A 17,229-nucleotide genomic window follows, 5' to 3' on the forward strand; every position below is an offset into this window, starting at 1 on the left:
TCCCGCTGGCCCAATAGTGGGCGTAGCGGAGTGATGGTAATTTACATATTACCATTTTATTAGGTAGGATTTACAAGCTGTATACTAATGACTCTTAATATATGCATATATGTTCTTTGGTTGATCTCTTCCCAACTCCCCCTCTGAGGTGTGTCAGTCTGTTCTATGCACCCATGCCTCTGGGTCTATTTTGTTCATAACTTTATTTTGTTCATTAGATTCCACATGTAAGTGAGATCATGTAATCTTTGTCTTTCTCTGTCGGGCTTATTTTTATGGCTATTCCTGATATCCCTTTTCCAATTTCTATTGTGTTCTGGCTTTCTTTGTCTTTCACCCTTACTGTTGTAATGGCATACTAACTGCTCTGTCTGTCTACAGTCTCTCTTCCTTCCAATCCAACATCAGCCAAGTATTACATTTTTAAGTAACACTTAAAAATATTTTTTTTCTCTTTTAAAAAAATTGTAAATAGCTTTCCATTTTCTACAGTACTAAGCCTTCTCAAAATTTGTCCTTAATTGAATTGACCAGCTTTATTCCTTTTATATATTTTATCCTCTTCTCTCTAACCTCATTAGGCAATTCCTCATTCTCTAAAAATATGTACATACTTTGGAATCTACATCATTTTGTTCATGCTGTTTCAAATGTTTCTCCCTTTTTATGGTTTAAAGCCCAACTTAATTGCCATCTCTGTGAAGCTTTACAGTTTGTTCCATTAGGAATATTTATTCACTTTTTTTGCCATCAGTTATAGTATTTAGTTTTTACATTAAAACATAAACATTTATGGATGGATTTTTTTTACTTTTTCTTTAAAACACAGCCTAATTTGTATATTTCATCAGACTGTGGAAAATAGGAATCTCAACTTATTTATCTCAACATCACTCCCTAATGTTTAATAAAGTGCCTTATATAGAGTATTCCATTCATATTTAGTAAACGAAGTTGAGGGAAAGAATGTTCCCCTTGTGTGATCTAGGAGGAAGCACACCAGACTAAAATTCTGGAGATCTGGTCCTTTCATCTTGACCTACATCTATTTACACATGTGACTTTGAACTAATCTTTTAACTTTTCTATGGTAGAATTTGTTGTCAACAAGAAATCTATATGTGGGTCACTTCTGTGCTTAAAAACTTTAAAATGTTGGCTTACATGATAATGTTATGCATGTAAATGTTTTCGGGACCTCCATGGTCTGGTTTTAATTACTTTTCTAGCCTCAGTTCCCACTGATGCCCACTAAGAACTAAGCGTTCTAACCGTACTGACCTCTACATTCTTTTCTAAATATATTGTGTCCAGTCTCACTTTGGCTGCTGTGTCACTTAAGTCCTGGCAGGAGTCAGATGACACACTCAAACAGGATAATAAAGGAGAATTTCATGAAAGAACATGTCACCAGTGTACAGATTATATGTTCTAGAATTGTGTGCCTGAAACCTGTATAATTTTGTTATGCAGTGTCACTCCAATAAATTAATAACAGAACAAGTCACACCTGACTATGGGAGATAAAACTACTTTTCCTCCTTTTGGCCTTACAATTTTCCTATAGATTAAACCTCCTGATCTCAAACATAACCTCTAAGAGTTTACTTACAGTGTTGTTTATAGTGTTATCATTTAATCTTAAACTTGGTAGTATATACATTGAACAAAGGTAATTTTTTCCCTGACTACGAAACCTTACCTAAAAGTGATTTTCATATTTTCTTATTCTTTTTTTTTTCTTTTCACTACTACATTGACTGACCACTTTTTAACAAAAAGGTAGAGGAAAAACTTTTGTTTTCATTGTTAATAAATGTTTGCAAGTTTTTTTTAAAATGGACAATTCTAATAAAAAGCACATTGAAATTATTGACCAGAAGAAGGCTTAAAATTGTATGTAATGTTTGTCTATACAGCCCATCTTCTTTGTCAGTGTGTATATTCTAGACAGATTAAAATCAAGCATTTAGAAACTCATTCAACAGAAATTTTCTATGTGACCACTGTGTGCACATCATTCTTCAGCTTTGCTATTAAGACACTTTTTTCTTTCTTAAAGAGGTGATACTCTAGTTGAGAAAACAGGCATGTATATAAATAAGTGTAATTTACTGTAAAGTAAGTAGTTAATATAATATGCAATGGGAATCCTAAGATACAGTATTTTATAGTGCCTTTGTGTAGAAAAAAAATGGTATGGCCATGCATTTGCTTCACAAAGTAGGGACTACTAAAAAAGGTTGGGTGTTTTTATTTTGAAGTAATTTCAAACTTCAGAAAAGTTGCAAGAGTAGAACAAAGAATTCCAGTATATCTTTTACCCAAATTCCCCCAAATGTTAGCATTTTGCCACATTTGCTTTATCATTTATCTATATATATATTAATATCTATATTTTTCTGAACAACTTGTGAATAAATTATAGATATGATAATTTTACCCCCTAATTAATTCAAATTATTTCCTTTTCTAAAGGAAAGGAAGACAAAAAATAAAAAATAAAAATATTTTTTTACATAACCACAGTACAGTTATCAAAATCAGGAAATGAACCTTGCCATTATACTGTTATGTAATCTTATTCAAATTACATTTTCCCAGTTTTTCTAATAATATTCTTTATAGCAAAAGGAAAACAACCAATCCCTTCTTCTGATCTGGGATCCAAGAAATTATTTTCAAATATGCAAAGTGTCCTGTAGTCCTGAGCCTCAGAACACTACTGTTACCAGTGTTTCCTGAGAGCTTTATACCTGATTTCACTTAATTTGAAAGATTTACATGAAAGACTAAATGCTGTGTATACCTGAACCACACATTCTTTGACTTACCAAAGCCTTTAGCAGTTTAACCTAAAAAAAAAAAAAAATTTACTATCATCTTCTCTCTAAGTTTCCCAGGAAAGCTATTCATTACCTTAGGTGATTTCTGTTCAGAAAGATGCAGGAATAGGAATACAAGGAATGCAAGCTGCAAAGACAATGGGAAATAAAGGCAATAGTATTATTAGGGCAGAACAAGTCTCTTCCTTGAGATTTTCTTTATATCCAAAGAATGAATACTGATTTACACTTTGGGTAGTTGAGGAATTCTTTTACTGATTGTTTTAAAGAATAACGTTTCCTCTTGAGGTTATGAATTTAATCAAGAAAAACCTGGGTAAACATCACCTTTCTATTGTACTCTGTTCAATCATCTGAAAGCATCTTTTCTTCATTTACTTCTAATTTTTAAAAAATGGATTTTCAAACCAAGATGAGACATTGTATATTAAGAATTGGCAGATTAAAAAAGGGTGCATTTGAAGTGGTAAAAATAATCTTATTGGTATAAACAGCTCAATTTCAAGATGGCCATGCCATAAGAAAAAGGATTATTGCTACACAACGAAGATCCTAGCTTACTCTACTTAGTATAAGGAATCCATTTGTACTTTGTGTCCCTTTGAAGACCTTCTGCATCCTAGACATTGTGACTAATATTTAAACATATCTTTGATGATGCGCTCCTGAGTGAACCTATACTGTTTTAACACTGACTTGTTATATAGTCTTTTTAGTGATTACAGCTACAGCATGGAAGATAGTACATTTTGAGTACCTGCAAAGATTCTGAACTAATGTAATTAACCCCATGTCTAGACTTATGTGCCAGAAAATATAAATGAGACAAGTTCAGTTTTACTTATGGAAATCTAGGCTTTTTAGAGAAATATTTAGATCATTAATCCATGTCTAATTTAAAATTGCTTTAATCCTGCAAATCTAGTTCAGAAAACTAAACTATTGTAGAACAATGCTGTCAATGTAGATATTATAATAATTTACACTGTTTCTCTTTGCTCAGTTGGAAAGCTTCTTATTAGTGGGGAAGTCTAGACTTCCTTTTCTTATCCCTACCCTCACTCCCATATAAAGATCCCAAATCCTAGAACGTTTCATAGCTTATTTTTGTCAAACTCACTAGCCCACCTACAAATTTGCACTAACAACCATACATTACCAGTTAATTTTACTATTGTAAGTTAAAATAAATATTCCCTTGAACACTATAATCTTCTCAGTAGGGCATATTTTCACATGTTGGTTTTGTTTTGCATGATAGTATATATGAGTTTAATGGAGCTAATGTTTTCACAGACCCTCTTTGTGACCATTGGTATTCATTTGTAAGGTAGCAATCAGAATATATTTGTGGCCATGAAATCGTTTTTGCTTTATAGGAAAAACTATCCAAATTTTCTATCAAATTTTGGGTATTTTCTCTATCCAAACACCAAACTTCCTTTCATTGTAACCTTTTTACTTTTTTAAAAAAATTATTCTTTTCTTCATTTCCTCCTTCTGCCTAAGTGGGGTTTATGGACCACTGAATGGGCTATAACCCATCTTACCTTCAAGACACAAAACTGCATACTTTTTTCCTCAACTTTTTTTTCTTCTATCAGATTTCTGTGTTAGGCTCAGAATCAAGAAGAGGATTGGGGTTTAGGAGAGAATATGTCTTGATTCTTTTCCCTGCCTGATTGAGTTCTCTAATTACCAAAGACAGAAGTGCTTTTTGAGGTTGTAAGTTGTAAAATAAGAGAAGTCAGAGATAACTGTTCTTAAATTTTCTACTTTCATTTTGAAGCTTCTTGTAAATCAATAGTGTCAACATCAGAAAACAATTGTCTTCTTTATTGAAATTACGTTTCTTTTAAAAATGGAAACAAACCACAAAAGGAAACATAACTATTTGCTTACCAGATTTACTTTGGAAATGTATGCCTTCTAAAAATGGGCTGCCCTTGGGAAGCCTGCATGAGACCCCCTACTGTACGTGGGAGTGCTGTGTCAGCCTAGGCCTCCAGGCGCAGGTGCCTCTTTGTGTCTGTCCCTGGTGCTGTCCCTGGAGCAATGTTTGTTCACTTTTGATTTGGAAATGAGAGCACTGGGTCACCTAGATCAATGGTTTTCAAACTTATTTTGGCTACAATTTTTTGTTAACCAGGATCTTATATGGACAAATAGTCATCTTGCACATTGTGAGGCATAAAACACTACTAGGTGTGCTAATGTTATTTAGTAGTTCTTTTTACGTAAAAAGAGCAGCTATTGTCTATTTTATTTTATTCTTTTGTGTAGGTCAGTTACAAATACTGTTTTCTCATATTTATAGGACCAAGTTAAAACTTCTTCATTGGTGAAGTAGCTGACTATTCTTAGTGTTATTTTGAGTGGGTCTTGAGTGGGAAGATACCTGTTGGCACATAGAATGTGCTCAGTAAATATTTGTTAAGAACACACACATATACATACCTGTTAATGTGCCAGAGAATTAAAATAGTCCTCCTTTGTGACATTTCTTTCAGTTAATTTACTATATATCCAGAAGGCCCCTGTGATAATATGCAAATAGTTTAGACAGGGACCAATATTAAGGAATTAGCATCAAAGTTTGTATTATTTATTCAGTGAGCAATCACTTTGTAGCAGAGATTCTATAAATATTGGAGGGCTTAGAGAAGCAAAAGGGCAGATCAGGAAGCATCACTGTGTCTTTCCCTTCTCAAATTGACTTTGTTTGGAAGATTTGTTATTTATACATACTAGTATTTATTCAGTAACTACTGTAAGTATAAGGAAAAGCACTGTTCTAAATATGGCAAATGATATAAATATTAATAAGACGTAGATCCTGCCTTCAAGGAGTTTACAATTGACTAACATAGGGAAGGCAGATATTTAAATGCCTTTAACATAAAATGGAGGGTGATTGGTGCCATAAGAAAAATATAAACAAGGAGCAAATTATTTTAAAGGTGGGGAATATTTTTCCAGGCTGGTAGATACCCACATTACAATTTCCAATTAAAAGAGACAGAAAGATAGAGAACTACTTATTTCTGTAGTATGAGCCATCAGATGGTTTTGTAACCTCCTGCTTTTATTTTTTTATCTACTTACATGCCCATTCTTTCTGCTGAGCTGTAATGTTCTTCATGGCAGGGTATAGCTTACTCTGTGTTTCCCAAGTCCCTAACTGTTCCTGGCTCGTAAAATACATTGGATAAATATTTGTTCAGTGTGTGTGTGTCACTGATAATCAGACTTGCTTTTTAATGAAAAATATTCTATTCTGTTACAACACGAATTCCACAAATAAAGTCTGCACAATTAAAATGTACAGCTTTCTCCTTAGGAACAACATTTTAAAAGGACAGCTTTTATAAAATTACACGAAATTTGCACCATAAAGAAAGCTTATCTTAGGAAAGATTAAATCTGAGATCTATAAACCTGAGTTAAAGGCAAAAGCATCTTAAAGCTTTATATTCTTATCTTTTTATTTGTAATGGGAAACCTTCCCTGTGGATTTCCTACATCTCCTTGGCCAGAACTATATCATATGAACACTTGTAGCTGCAAGGTGGCTAGTGAAGAAGGGAGTTGTGGATAGCATTTAGCGTAGCCAAGCAACAGTATCTGCAGTTATTCCTTTTCTGTTTACCCTTTGAACTATACACCCTTAAGGTTCCAAAGAAAAGGTCAAGTTATTTATGAATGAAAATATAGTATTCTAAGAAGTCGCTTTTTTGTCACTAAATGATTAATTTATTAATTCAACAAATATTTTATTTTTATTGCCAAATATTGTTCTAAGTGTTGGGGATAACAACACTGAACAAAAAGATAAAGTTGTTGCTCTCATGAAGCTTACATTGTCCTTAGAAGGCTAAAACACAAATAAATATAAGTATTTTAAATATCCATATATATATGTATATATATATGTGTGTGTGTGTGTGTGTGTGTGTGTGTGTGTGTGTGTGTGTATGTATACACACACACACACACACACACACACATATATACGTATATTCAGATATATGTACATATCCATAAAAAAAGTAAAGTAGGGTAAGAAGAATAGTGATGGTATGTAATATACTATACTAGAGGCCCAGTGCATGAAATTCATGCACTCGGGGGCAGGGGGTCCCTCAGCCTGGCCTGTGCCCTCTTGCAGTCCAGGAGCCCTCGGGGGATGTCTGACTGCCAATTAGGCCCATTCCCCGCGCCTAAGCCAGCAGTCAGTCATCCTTAGCACTGCCACGGAGGCGGGAGAGGCTCCCACCACTGCCACTGCACTCACCAGCCATGAGCCCAGCTTCTGGCTGAGCAGTGCTCCCCCTGTGGGAATGCACTGACCACCAGGGGATAGCTCCTGTGTTGATCGTCTGCCCCTGGTAGTCAGTGCACATCATAGCGACCGGTCGTTCTGCCATCTGGCCAAAACCAGCTCTCCAACATCCCCCAAGGGGGTCCCGGATTGCAAGAGGGCACAGGCCAGACCAAGGGACCCCACTGGTGCATGATTGGGGCTGGGGAGGGATGCAAGTGGTTGGGCAGCTGGGGAGGGATCCCGCGAGGGCTCCAAGGTGTGTCCGGCCCATCAGGCTCAGTCCCAATTGGCCGGACCCAGCAGCAAGCTAACCTACAGGTCAGAGCATCTGCCCCCTGGTGGTCAGTGCACATCATAGCGACTGGTTGACTGTCTGCCCCCTGGTGGTCAGTATACGTCATAGTGAGCGGTTGAACAGCCTTAACATATCATTAGCATATTACGCTTTGATTTGTTGAATGGCCGACTGGATGACCAGACACTTAGCATATTAGGCTTTTATTATATAGGATAGGATGTTTAACAAAGACCCTCTGATGAGGTGATATTTTAGCAAAGACCTGAAAGAAATGAAGAATCGATGGAATCATATCCAGGGAAGAAAGGTCCAAGTAAAAAACAAAAACAAAAACAAACAAAAAAAAACCAGCAAATACAAAGACCCTGAAAAGAGATGCATTTGGCATGCTCAAGGACAAACAAGGAACCAATATAGATAGAGTACAGAGAACAAGGGGGAAAATGATAGGTGAGCACAATTGGGGCCATAATATGTTGGGCTTTGTAAGCCTTAGCAAAGCTTTTACTCTAAGTGAAATGGAAAGTCATTGGAGGGTGTGAGCAGAGATTAGCACAATCTAATTTACCATTTAAAAGGATTACTGTAACTACTTTGTGGAGGATAAATTGTAATGGATAAGGATAGAAGCAGGGAGACCAGTTAGGAGGCTATTCTGTTTCCTAGAAAATAAGTGATAGTTTCAGCCAATGTGGCAGTAGTAGAGATGGTGAGTAATGATCAGATTCTAGAGGTATTTCAAAGGTAGTTTAGATATGGTTCTGACAAAAAGAGAAAAATCAAGGATGTCTCCAATGTTTTAAACTAATAACTGGAAGAACACAGTTGCTATTTTCTGAGAACAGGAATTGTTTGGGTAGGATAGGAGGGTGGGGAATCAAGAGTTTGATTTGGACAGGTTAGGTTTGAAATGCCTGTTACATATCTAAATGCATGTTGGATGATTTATAGGTTAGGAAATATATATTCTTATCCACTGGCTATTTGCATGGCCTACAAACCTAGAGTCATGAGTAGAGATTGGTATTAGAGATATAAAATTAGAAATTTTAGTGAATGGATGATATTAATTTCATGGGACTAGATGAGGTTATATAGGGAGAGTAGCTATGTAATAACCTTTTTCTATGACTGTTTTCAGGAGAAAGAAAAATTTCTATGAACTCCTAGATAAGATCAAGTTTGGGTATTGCATTTTACTAACTAGCACATTAAATATTCAAAGTTTAGTGTAGTGATTAAGCACGTGGACTCTGAAGCCAGACTACCTAGTCTTGAATTGTGGCTCTTCTGTTACTAGCTCTGTGATTTAGACCAAAACATATAATCTCTCTACACCTCTCTTTCCTTATCTGTAAATAAGGATAATAATGATGCCTTCCTATAAGGTTGTTGTGATGATTAAGTTAAATTAGAACAGTGCCACGACACATAGTAACCTGCAAAAAGGATTAGGCAGCCCAGCCAGTGTGGTTCAGTGGTTGAACATTGACCTATGAACCAGGAGGTCATGGTTCAATTCCCGGTCAGGGCACATGCCCAGGCTGAAGGTTTGATCCCCAGTGTGAGGCATGTAGGAGGCAGCCAGTCAATGATTCTGATCATTGATGTTTCTATCTCTCCCTTCTTCTCTGAAATAAATAAAAATATTTTTTAAAAGAATTAGGCAATATTATCTTTAAAGTTCACCAAGTTTTAACACATGAGGTAATGTTGTTAACTTAATGTAATGTTCCACCAACGAAGGCTATATTTTGGCAAGAGAAAATTTCTCACCTTGTATTCTTCATTTGGGTATATAAGAAACCAAGGGTTGTTGATATTTATGAGTCAGTCCCACGTTTTAATCAGTGTTTCAGCATCATATTCTTAGTTAATTATCTTCCTGTTTAGGTCACAGTGCTGTTGATATCACCAAGGTGGCTAGAAGACACCGCATGTCTCCTTTTCCTCTAACATCTATGGACAAAGCCTTCATCACAGTCCTGGAGATGACTCCGGTGCTTGGGACAGAAATCATCAACTACCGAGGTACTATAATATCTGTCCATTGCCTTTCACTTTTCTCCAAGTATGATTCATAGACCATTAATAAACAGTTTCCTGAAAGAAAAAGGTTATTAATTATTATCACAGTTATTAGCATTATTCTTTTTACTTCTTATTTCTACTCAATTCTACAATCAGCCTTAATGGTATATAGAGTAAAGCATCCATAAAGCTTCCTTTTTCATGAAAATAAAAAAAAAATGAATAAAGTAGCTGTGTTTCTCCTGTTCATCAAAATACTAATACTATAAACCAAAAAGAGGGCTGTTAGCACTGAGTGAGGAAAATAGTTAACTCTGTGTCTTCCTGATGTCCTTTCTGTCAGAAATGGAAGGTAACTAATATATCTTGTAATCATGTTTTCCTTTGTGGAAAATATGTTTTTAAATATAAAATGTAAAAACTACATTAAATGATCCATGGATCACTGAACAACCAGTCTGATCTCAGTTTTTCTGCTTCGTCTATCTTCTTATTTTCTGCCCTTTACTTCAGGAGCACAATGAGACCAGTTTGTGGAAGGACAATGGAAAGGTGGTGTCCCCAGTGTTTTCAGTTTTTAATCAACCCCCTTCTTAAAAATTCAGCATGAAAGTTATATTTAGTGCAATCTCAATAAAATATAGTTTCTTAGTTACTTTTGTTATGTAGATAAAAACAACACAATAGGATTGATTTTTAAAAATATTTTGTTCATACATCATAAAATATTCTAACTTCAGTGAACATTAGAGAGTATCTATACAAACACCCTAACTTTTCTGCAAGGCAATTCAAACTCAGAACAGCTGAAAAGGAATAAGACTAAGGCTTAAGATTCCATTCTCTTTACTACATGACGGTGCTCTTCTTCCAGTATTACAGTGTAAAAAAATAATGACAGAGCTCGGCTGGAGTGGCTTGGTGGTTGAGCATCAACTTACGAACTAGGAGGTCACGGCTAGATTCCCAGTGAGGGCATATGCCCAGGATGTGGGCTCGATCCCCAGTGGGGGGCGTGCAAGAGGCAGCCAATCAATGATTCTCTCTCATCATTGATGTTTCCATCTCTCCTTTTTTCTTGCTTTCTGAAGTCAATTTAAAAAATACATATTTTTTTAAAATAATAATAGATAACCAAACAAATTATGTTAAAATTAAAAGGCCTAATACTAGTGAAATTTTAAATGCCAAATTCTAGCTCTTTGTTCACTGATGCTACTTAGACAAAAATTGTTTTCATATAATTCACCCTAATCCTATATCTCTGACTTGTATTATTTTAAATATGTATATCAGTAGGCTTAAACTTTTGGTTTTTTATTACTTCTCATTAAAGGATCTAAAGATTAGAAACTCATTAGAGTGGGGAATTAGTTAGGAATTAACTAAGTGATTTCAAAATCAATTTTAATGAAATAGCTTTTTGCTATTATTAAATGTAGAATATTCAGATATTTTTATATCAATCAACACCAAGACATATTCAGAAAATATAAATGTAAACTTAAGTTGGAAAAAAATTTTAATAATACTTTACCTATTAGAAACATAAATTAACCTTCTCTGGACTTGGAATTTCAGGGGTGTTTTCCCTAACAGCAGTTTTTAGAAAAATCTCAGAGTATGCCAAGTCATTTAAACAGAAATTTTAGTGCTTTTAAGGGAGAAAAAAAAAAGGAATTGAAAGTGGCCATTTATAAGTTTCTTCTAGGGGAAAAAAACAAGCCAAAAAAAAGCTGTCCGATGGATTCTCTTTTTTCTTCATGTGCTTGTTTCTCCTTCATTTGTTCATCAAATCAGTTGTCACTTATAAGTTAGCAAACTCTTCATGGATGGTTAAATTTCTTGTCAAGTGCTTCCACCCATGAAGATTCGACCTTTGAGTTGGATCAAACTCAATTTTTCATGCAAAAGAGTATTATAATTAAACCTCCTAGGCACTTTAAGTAGGTGTTTAAAAAACATCATCATATATAGAAACATAATTCATTTTGTTCAATAAATATTTATTAAACATCTACCAAATGATAGGTACTATGTTAAGTCCTCGATAGACAAAGGTTAATAAAACACTTCTGCCCCATGGATCTCACGTATAGTGCAGAAGAGAGACAGGGAAAAAACATGATAATTGTCTTCCTTTATTGGCTTTTTTGTAGGCTTGCCTGCATTTGTCCATTCCTTGAATGTAAGCTTTCTTTAGCATTTTCGGTTTTGGTCCTTTTCACATCTTGCACATGCACTTCAAATAACCTCATGCATGCCAGTGATTTCAAATGCCACCTATTAAATGATTTCTAAATCCATATCACTTGCCTAGACCCTACCTGAGTTCTAGACTTATACACCAAATGTATACATGCTGCTAGTAAATTTTTTAAATATGTTTCTATTGAGTTTAGAGAGAGAGAAAGGGAGAGGGATAGAGAAATAGAAACATCAGTGAGAGAGAAACATCTATCAGCCGCCTCCTGCTCACCCCCTACCGGAGATCGAACCTGAAACCCGGGCATGTGCCCTGATTGGTGACCTCTTGGTTCATGGGACGATGCTCAACACTGAGCCACACTGGCAGGGCTTGCTGCTAGTAAATATAATATGACCAAAACTAAACTTACATTCTTTACCTCTACAATACTTGCTGTTTCTACGTCCTCTTGAATCCATCCCTTGTTTTCTATTCCCAAAGCTATTATTTTGATTTAGGTCTTTATTATTAACTTCATGGATTTTTATCTAATAGGATATTGAAAATTATCCTTCTAAAGCAAGTGCCTAGATGTCTATGTATTGTTTGTTTGTTTGTTTGTTTGTTTTCATCTGGTTTGGGTATAGATGCATTTGTACTATTTTCAGCTTCTACTTGCAAACAAGGCCTTTAAGGAACAAGTACTCCACTGATTATAAATATCTTCCTTTGGTTTCTTGTGAGAGGCATACCTGGTATAACAACAGGTGATAATATATGTAAGACTGCCACTTCTGATTCATTTTCTTTACTTATGAAATGCTTTGCATGAATAACAGCTTCATATTTGGTACTGTACTAGCTACTGTAAAGCAGATTAAAACATTCTGGCACCATTCGCTGTAATTCCCAGTCTCTTTTAGTTAACAGTGGAAAAACTATGAGCTTTCAATAGAAATGATTATGTTTTCTTAGGATCATTATTTTATCACTAGCTCTAGGCTTTCTTATTTAAGATTAAATGATCAAAGACTTTAGCATCTCTAACCTTGGATCTTTGTTTTTCCACAAAAGACTTAAGTAATTCTAGTCAAGGAAACTTTAAGCTTTGATGTTGGAACTCATTTGGAAGCAGTGGAGTGTCTCTTTTAGAATACTGACCAGAGTAGAGGTATTTCTCCCTGTCTCTGACTTACAGTTAGATAATTGCCTGAGGTAGGCAGAAATTACTGCCTCTAGAAGAAATTCAGAAGCTCTTGATTTCAAACAGTAGGAGTTCCTCTCCAAAATGGTCCACAGCTCATGCTAGGAATTCTTTAATTCCTCTTGAGGATTCAGGAGCTGTCAGAAAATAATGAAAAGGCAAGTAAAGTATACTGGCAGGAACTTGCCATCAAATATACTCTTTACCTTGCTTCACTTTTAACTGGCTGAGAGACCTTGGGCAAGCTACATAACCTTCTGAGTCTTATTTCGCTCATACATAAAAATAGAAATAATGTCTACCCAATAAGATCATTGTGAGATACTATTAGAGGAAATAATATATGTAAATCATCTAGTTTGCACTAAGCTGCCATATTTCTAATTTAGTAAATGATTGATCCCCTTCCCTTCTCCACAAGGATTCTGAGATCATAGCCCTGAGATAAGCACCTAAAAATTACAGCGTCAAAGCTAGAATCCCTTAGCTCAGCTCCATTTGTTTATCCACATGAATAATCTCTGGATCCCTATGCATTTTGTTGTAGTCAAATTTACATTACCTACCTAGATCATGTGCTCCTTATCCCATTAGGAAATGTAACCTAAACAACAGTTTTTACAGTTTTTGAGCTTATTTCTGATTGAGCTTTACAAAATTGAAGCAGAGAATTCAGGTAGTTATTCAAATATTTCAAGTGAAAGTATATGTTTTTATTATCTAATTTACTGACTCCAGTCTAGTAAGATTTCACCTAGGATGATCTCATTTGCATGCAAATACCTCCTGGGATATTGGTCTGGGCTGGCATTGGCTTTAGATTTTTCAATATGACTGCTTGAACTCATTCATACTCATTTCCTTCAGGTAGTCTCATCTCTTTAGACTTTAATCCATAAACTTTATTATACCTCTAAAATATGCACATCTCATTATATCCTTTTATTTATATCATTTTATTTATATCATATCATTTTATTTATATCATTTCCTGTATACTTCTTGTATTCCTCAAATATGAACAATTAATTCCCTCTATATATTCATGGTATGTGTGTGTGTATGTAATCATAACCTCTAGGCAATTATGCTGTTCTTAATGTCCAAGGTTGTGATTATATTACCAACCTGTTCTCTGTATATGTGCTTTCAGGTGCTTTTTTCCTCAATATGGTGATTACCACATGTGTGCTGTTATAACAGTACTCAATAAGCCCTCTTGTGTGGGGGAGTCATTTCTATAGTTATATAATTGAGTAAAATTAACTCACATAGGAATCAGACCTGTAACATTGACTAATTATCCCATGTGGCAACCAGGTAGACTATTCTTCCTATTTCATCCTTCCTTCTCTGCATAACATTAAAAGTTTCCTTATATGTAATGTATTCTCTCTCTTTAAAAATAAAGCTTATTATAAGTGTATCTCACTTGAAATAATTTTGATAGAAAATAATCTATATTATTTTTTTTAAAGTAAGGAGGAAGTAATTTTCCAGTATATCAGGTTGAAACAAAGTATAATTTTAAAATATGATTCTTAGTGATTCTTATTTTCTATTCTTTTGGGGTACTTTTTCACATTTTAAATATACATTTTATTTAGCATAGTTTACTTGGCAATCCTTTTATTCAGTATCTATTTTGAGGTACCATCATCTCCATTAGCAGTATTAGGTTAGGATTCAGAATATAAGCAATGGGAAAAAAATGTTTTATTTAAAATAAAATGGAAATAGAAAATTTTTCCAAGGCATAGCATCAAAACACCTTATTCTTGCAATGATCAAAGAAGGATTTCAAATTTTTAGAAATTCCTATCTATTCTTAATTATATTGGTAGAACTATGAAAATTTATGTAAATATACAAGATTTTCCAAACTATAGGGAAGAAATCTATAGTACAAATGAAATTAGTACAAATGAAAAGAGACAAATTTCAGTGGCAGTAAAGGATTCGCCAGTACCACCAGCAAGAGAATTGCCAGGAGTGAAAACTGGGCAATAGCTTTTTTTAAAATTGATTTTATTGATTAACTTTCCCATTAGAGCATCTAGTGCTTCAGCAATTACCTCTTTGACTGTTTTCTTGAGTAAAGACTTTGCAACTCCTGGCAGGCTATTAACTCACCCCATACCATAAAGTATGTGGCAGGGAAACTCAAATCTTCCTTCCATTTAATTATGAGACAAAAGCATTGAGCAAAATTAGAGACACAAGGATTCTTTTGTAATCAACAATAATATTTGTAATGTGTCTGAATGTATATATGAATGGAATAGATTTGCAACAATTTTTAAAACTTTAACTTCATTTTCCAGGAACAAAATTTAATTGATTAAAAATATTATTTTCTCTGTCTAGAAACTCCTTTTCTACAGAATACTAATGTCCTTGGTTAACTTGCTAGAAAAAAAATATATATCTTCTATTAACATTTTATCTTATCATTTGTAAATAACATTGAATGATTCAGTGATACTATTGTAACCTTGAAACTATAATGCTTTACTTAATTTCCTTATTTTGATTTAAGCAATATGAAATTAAGTTACCAGGATTACTTCAAAGTCAATATTATAATTGTTACATTTAATATTTATTTCTTCTTGCATCTCATCTAGGAGCTTTATTTCATCATCTTTTTTTCTTTTTATAAAATGCTTATTACATATCACCTTTTTTTAATAGTCAGTAATATGCTAATACAGGACAATTAATGTTGAAAGTTAGGAATTATTTTTAGGATACTAGAACATGTGGTTTAAAAGTACAGAAATTATAGTAAGAAAATATTTTTCCCTGTGGAGTATATTGTAGTTTATAGGACAGTGATTGAGAAACTACCAATAAAGAAGAGTTTATTTAAATTCTTCAAACTGTAGGAAGAGCATTTTATTTGTTTCTACCAAATCCTGACCAACAAATCCATCCCTTTCACCTAAGTGCTATCCATTTATCAGTGACACCCTATTCATGTACCTTGGTGTGGAAAGGTTTCCATCATTAAGTACCAGAGGGAGTGAGCATTTACTTTCATTTGAAATATTTTCTGTGAGCATTTACTTTCATTTGAAATATTTTCTGTGAACATTTTAGGTATTTTTTAAAACTAATGTTTTTCCAAAAATATATATCTTTCAGTTCAATTAAGGTAAATGCTTTTTACAGTTATGCACTTATTACTTTTAAAGCTTAATATTTTATATATATATAAATGAATATATAACACAGATATAAGTTGTAGTACTCAAGAATAAAATTTATATCATGAAACCACAATACAGCCTAAGAACTAATTCATTACCAATTCCATTGCATCTTTTTGTATTTCTAAATCATCTTAATCATTTCTAATAATCATAATGTTTGTATTTATCCAAATTCTATAACCTTGCACAAAGCTTATTTTTATTTTATGATGTAAGAACTGTAATGCTTGCCCTTACTCATTACATTGGCAGATAATGAGCATCCCTAGATGGAAAAATACAAATGCACAAAAGCTTAGGCATTTTTTTTGTATTATTCCATAAACATGACTTCTAGAGTAACTAGAGATTAATTAATGTACTTGTTTTCACCCAAAAGATACTCACCCCTAAATCATTTAATCTTTCTCAGTTTACAGACTTGTGAAGCCTATAATAATACATTAGTTAGATTTATAATGCACCAATGTTGTCTAGTCTTTCAAATTCACAGTCAAAAATGTGGGAATAAATTATATTACATTTGGATAGGCTCACCATATTAAATGTTTAGTGTCTCTTAAATAATCATGAAGCTTTCTACAAGTATATTATATTTCATAATAAAACTTTTTTTTTGTTAATGTTGTCATGACCCAATTCTATACCTGTTTCACCTTCCTCTTAATCTTTGGACTTAACTAATATTGTTACTACCAATGGTCATTTGGCCAGAGTAAGTATATGTATCAAGTCTGCCTTCTCAACTATATTTGTAAGCATAACAGATAGGTGTTAAGTCAAAAAGATCTTTCAGTAGCCCCTCACATAGATTGGATATGATGGTGGTTTTTAAATATTATAGTAACATAAGTAGATTTTTGAGGCATTTATAACCAATACAAAACTGACTTATATCCATGTTTTATATTAGGAAATCTTGGGTAGTATCTTTCTTTTCAACCTTATGTTATCTACCACACTCTTCCTGCATTCCTGAAATATAAACTGATAATATCCTGGTTAGCCAAAGTGAGGACAAAGAATCAATTTCCTGGACCACTGAACTCAGTTTTCCCTTGACTTCCTCCAAAGCCTTCTTAGAAATAACTACACGGAGAACTTTACAACTGTGGAATCATTT

General features: G+C 33.9%; 1 protein-coding gene across 2 annotated transcripts in view; it reads left to right on the forward strand.

Annotated features, from left to right (window-relative positions):
* Positions 1 to 17,229, forward strand: part of GPHN (gephyrin) — a 422,394-nt gene that overhangs the window by 328,385 nt on the left and 76,780 nt on the right. For both annotated transcript variants that reach the window (XM_079768794.1, XM_079768793.1), the window contains one exon: positions 9,362 to 9,499. In XM_079768794.1, coding sequence (XP_079624920.1) covers positions 9,362 to 9,499 — 138 coding nt within the window. The remainder of the gene's footprint in view (positions 1 to 9,361; positions 9,500 to 17,229) is intronic.

The sequence above is a fragment of the Cnephaeus nilssonii genome (assembly GCF_951640355.1).
Source record: "Cnephaeus nilssonii genome assembly, chromosome: 4".
Classification (NCBI taxonomy): Eukaryota; Metazoa; Chordata; class Mammalia; order Chiroptera; family Vespertilionidae; genus Cnephaeus; species Cnephaeus nilssonii.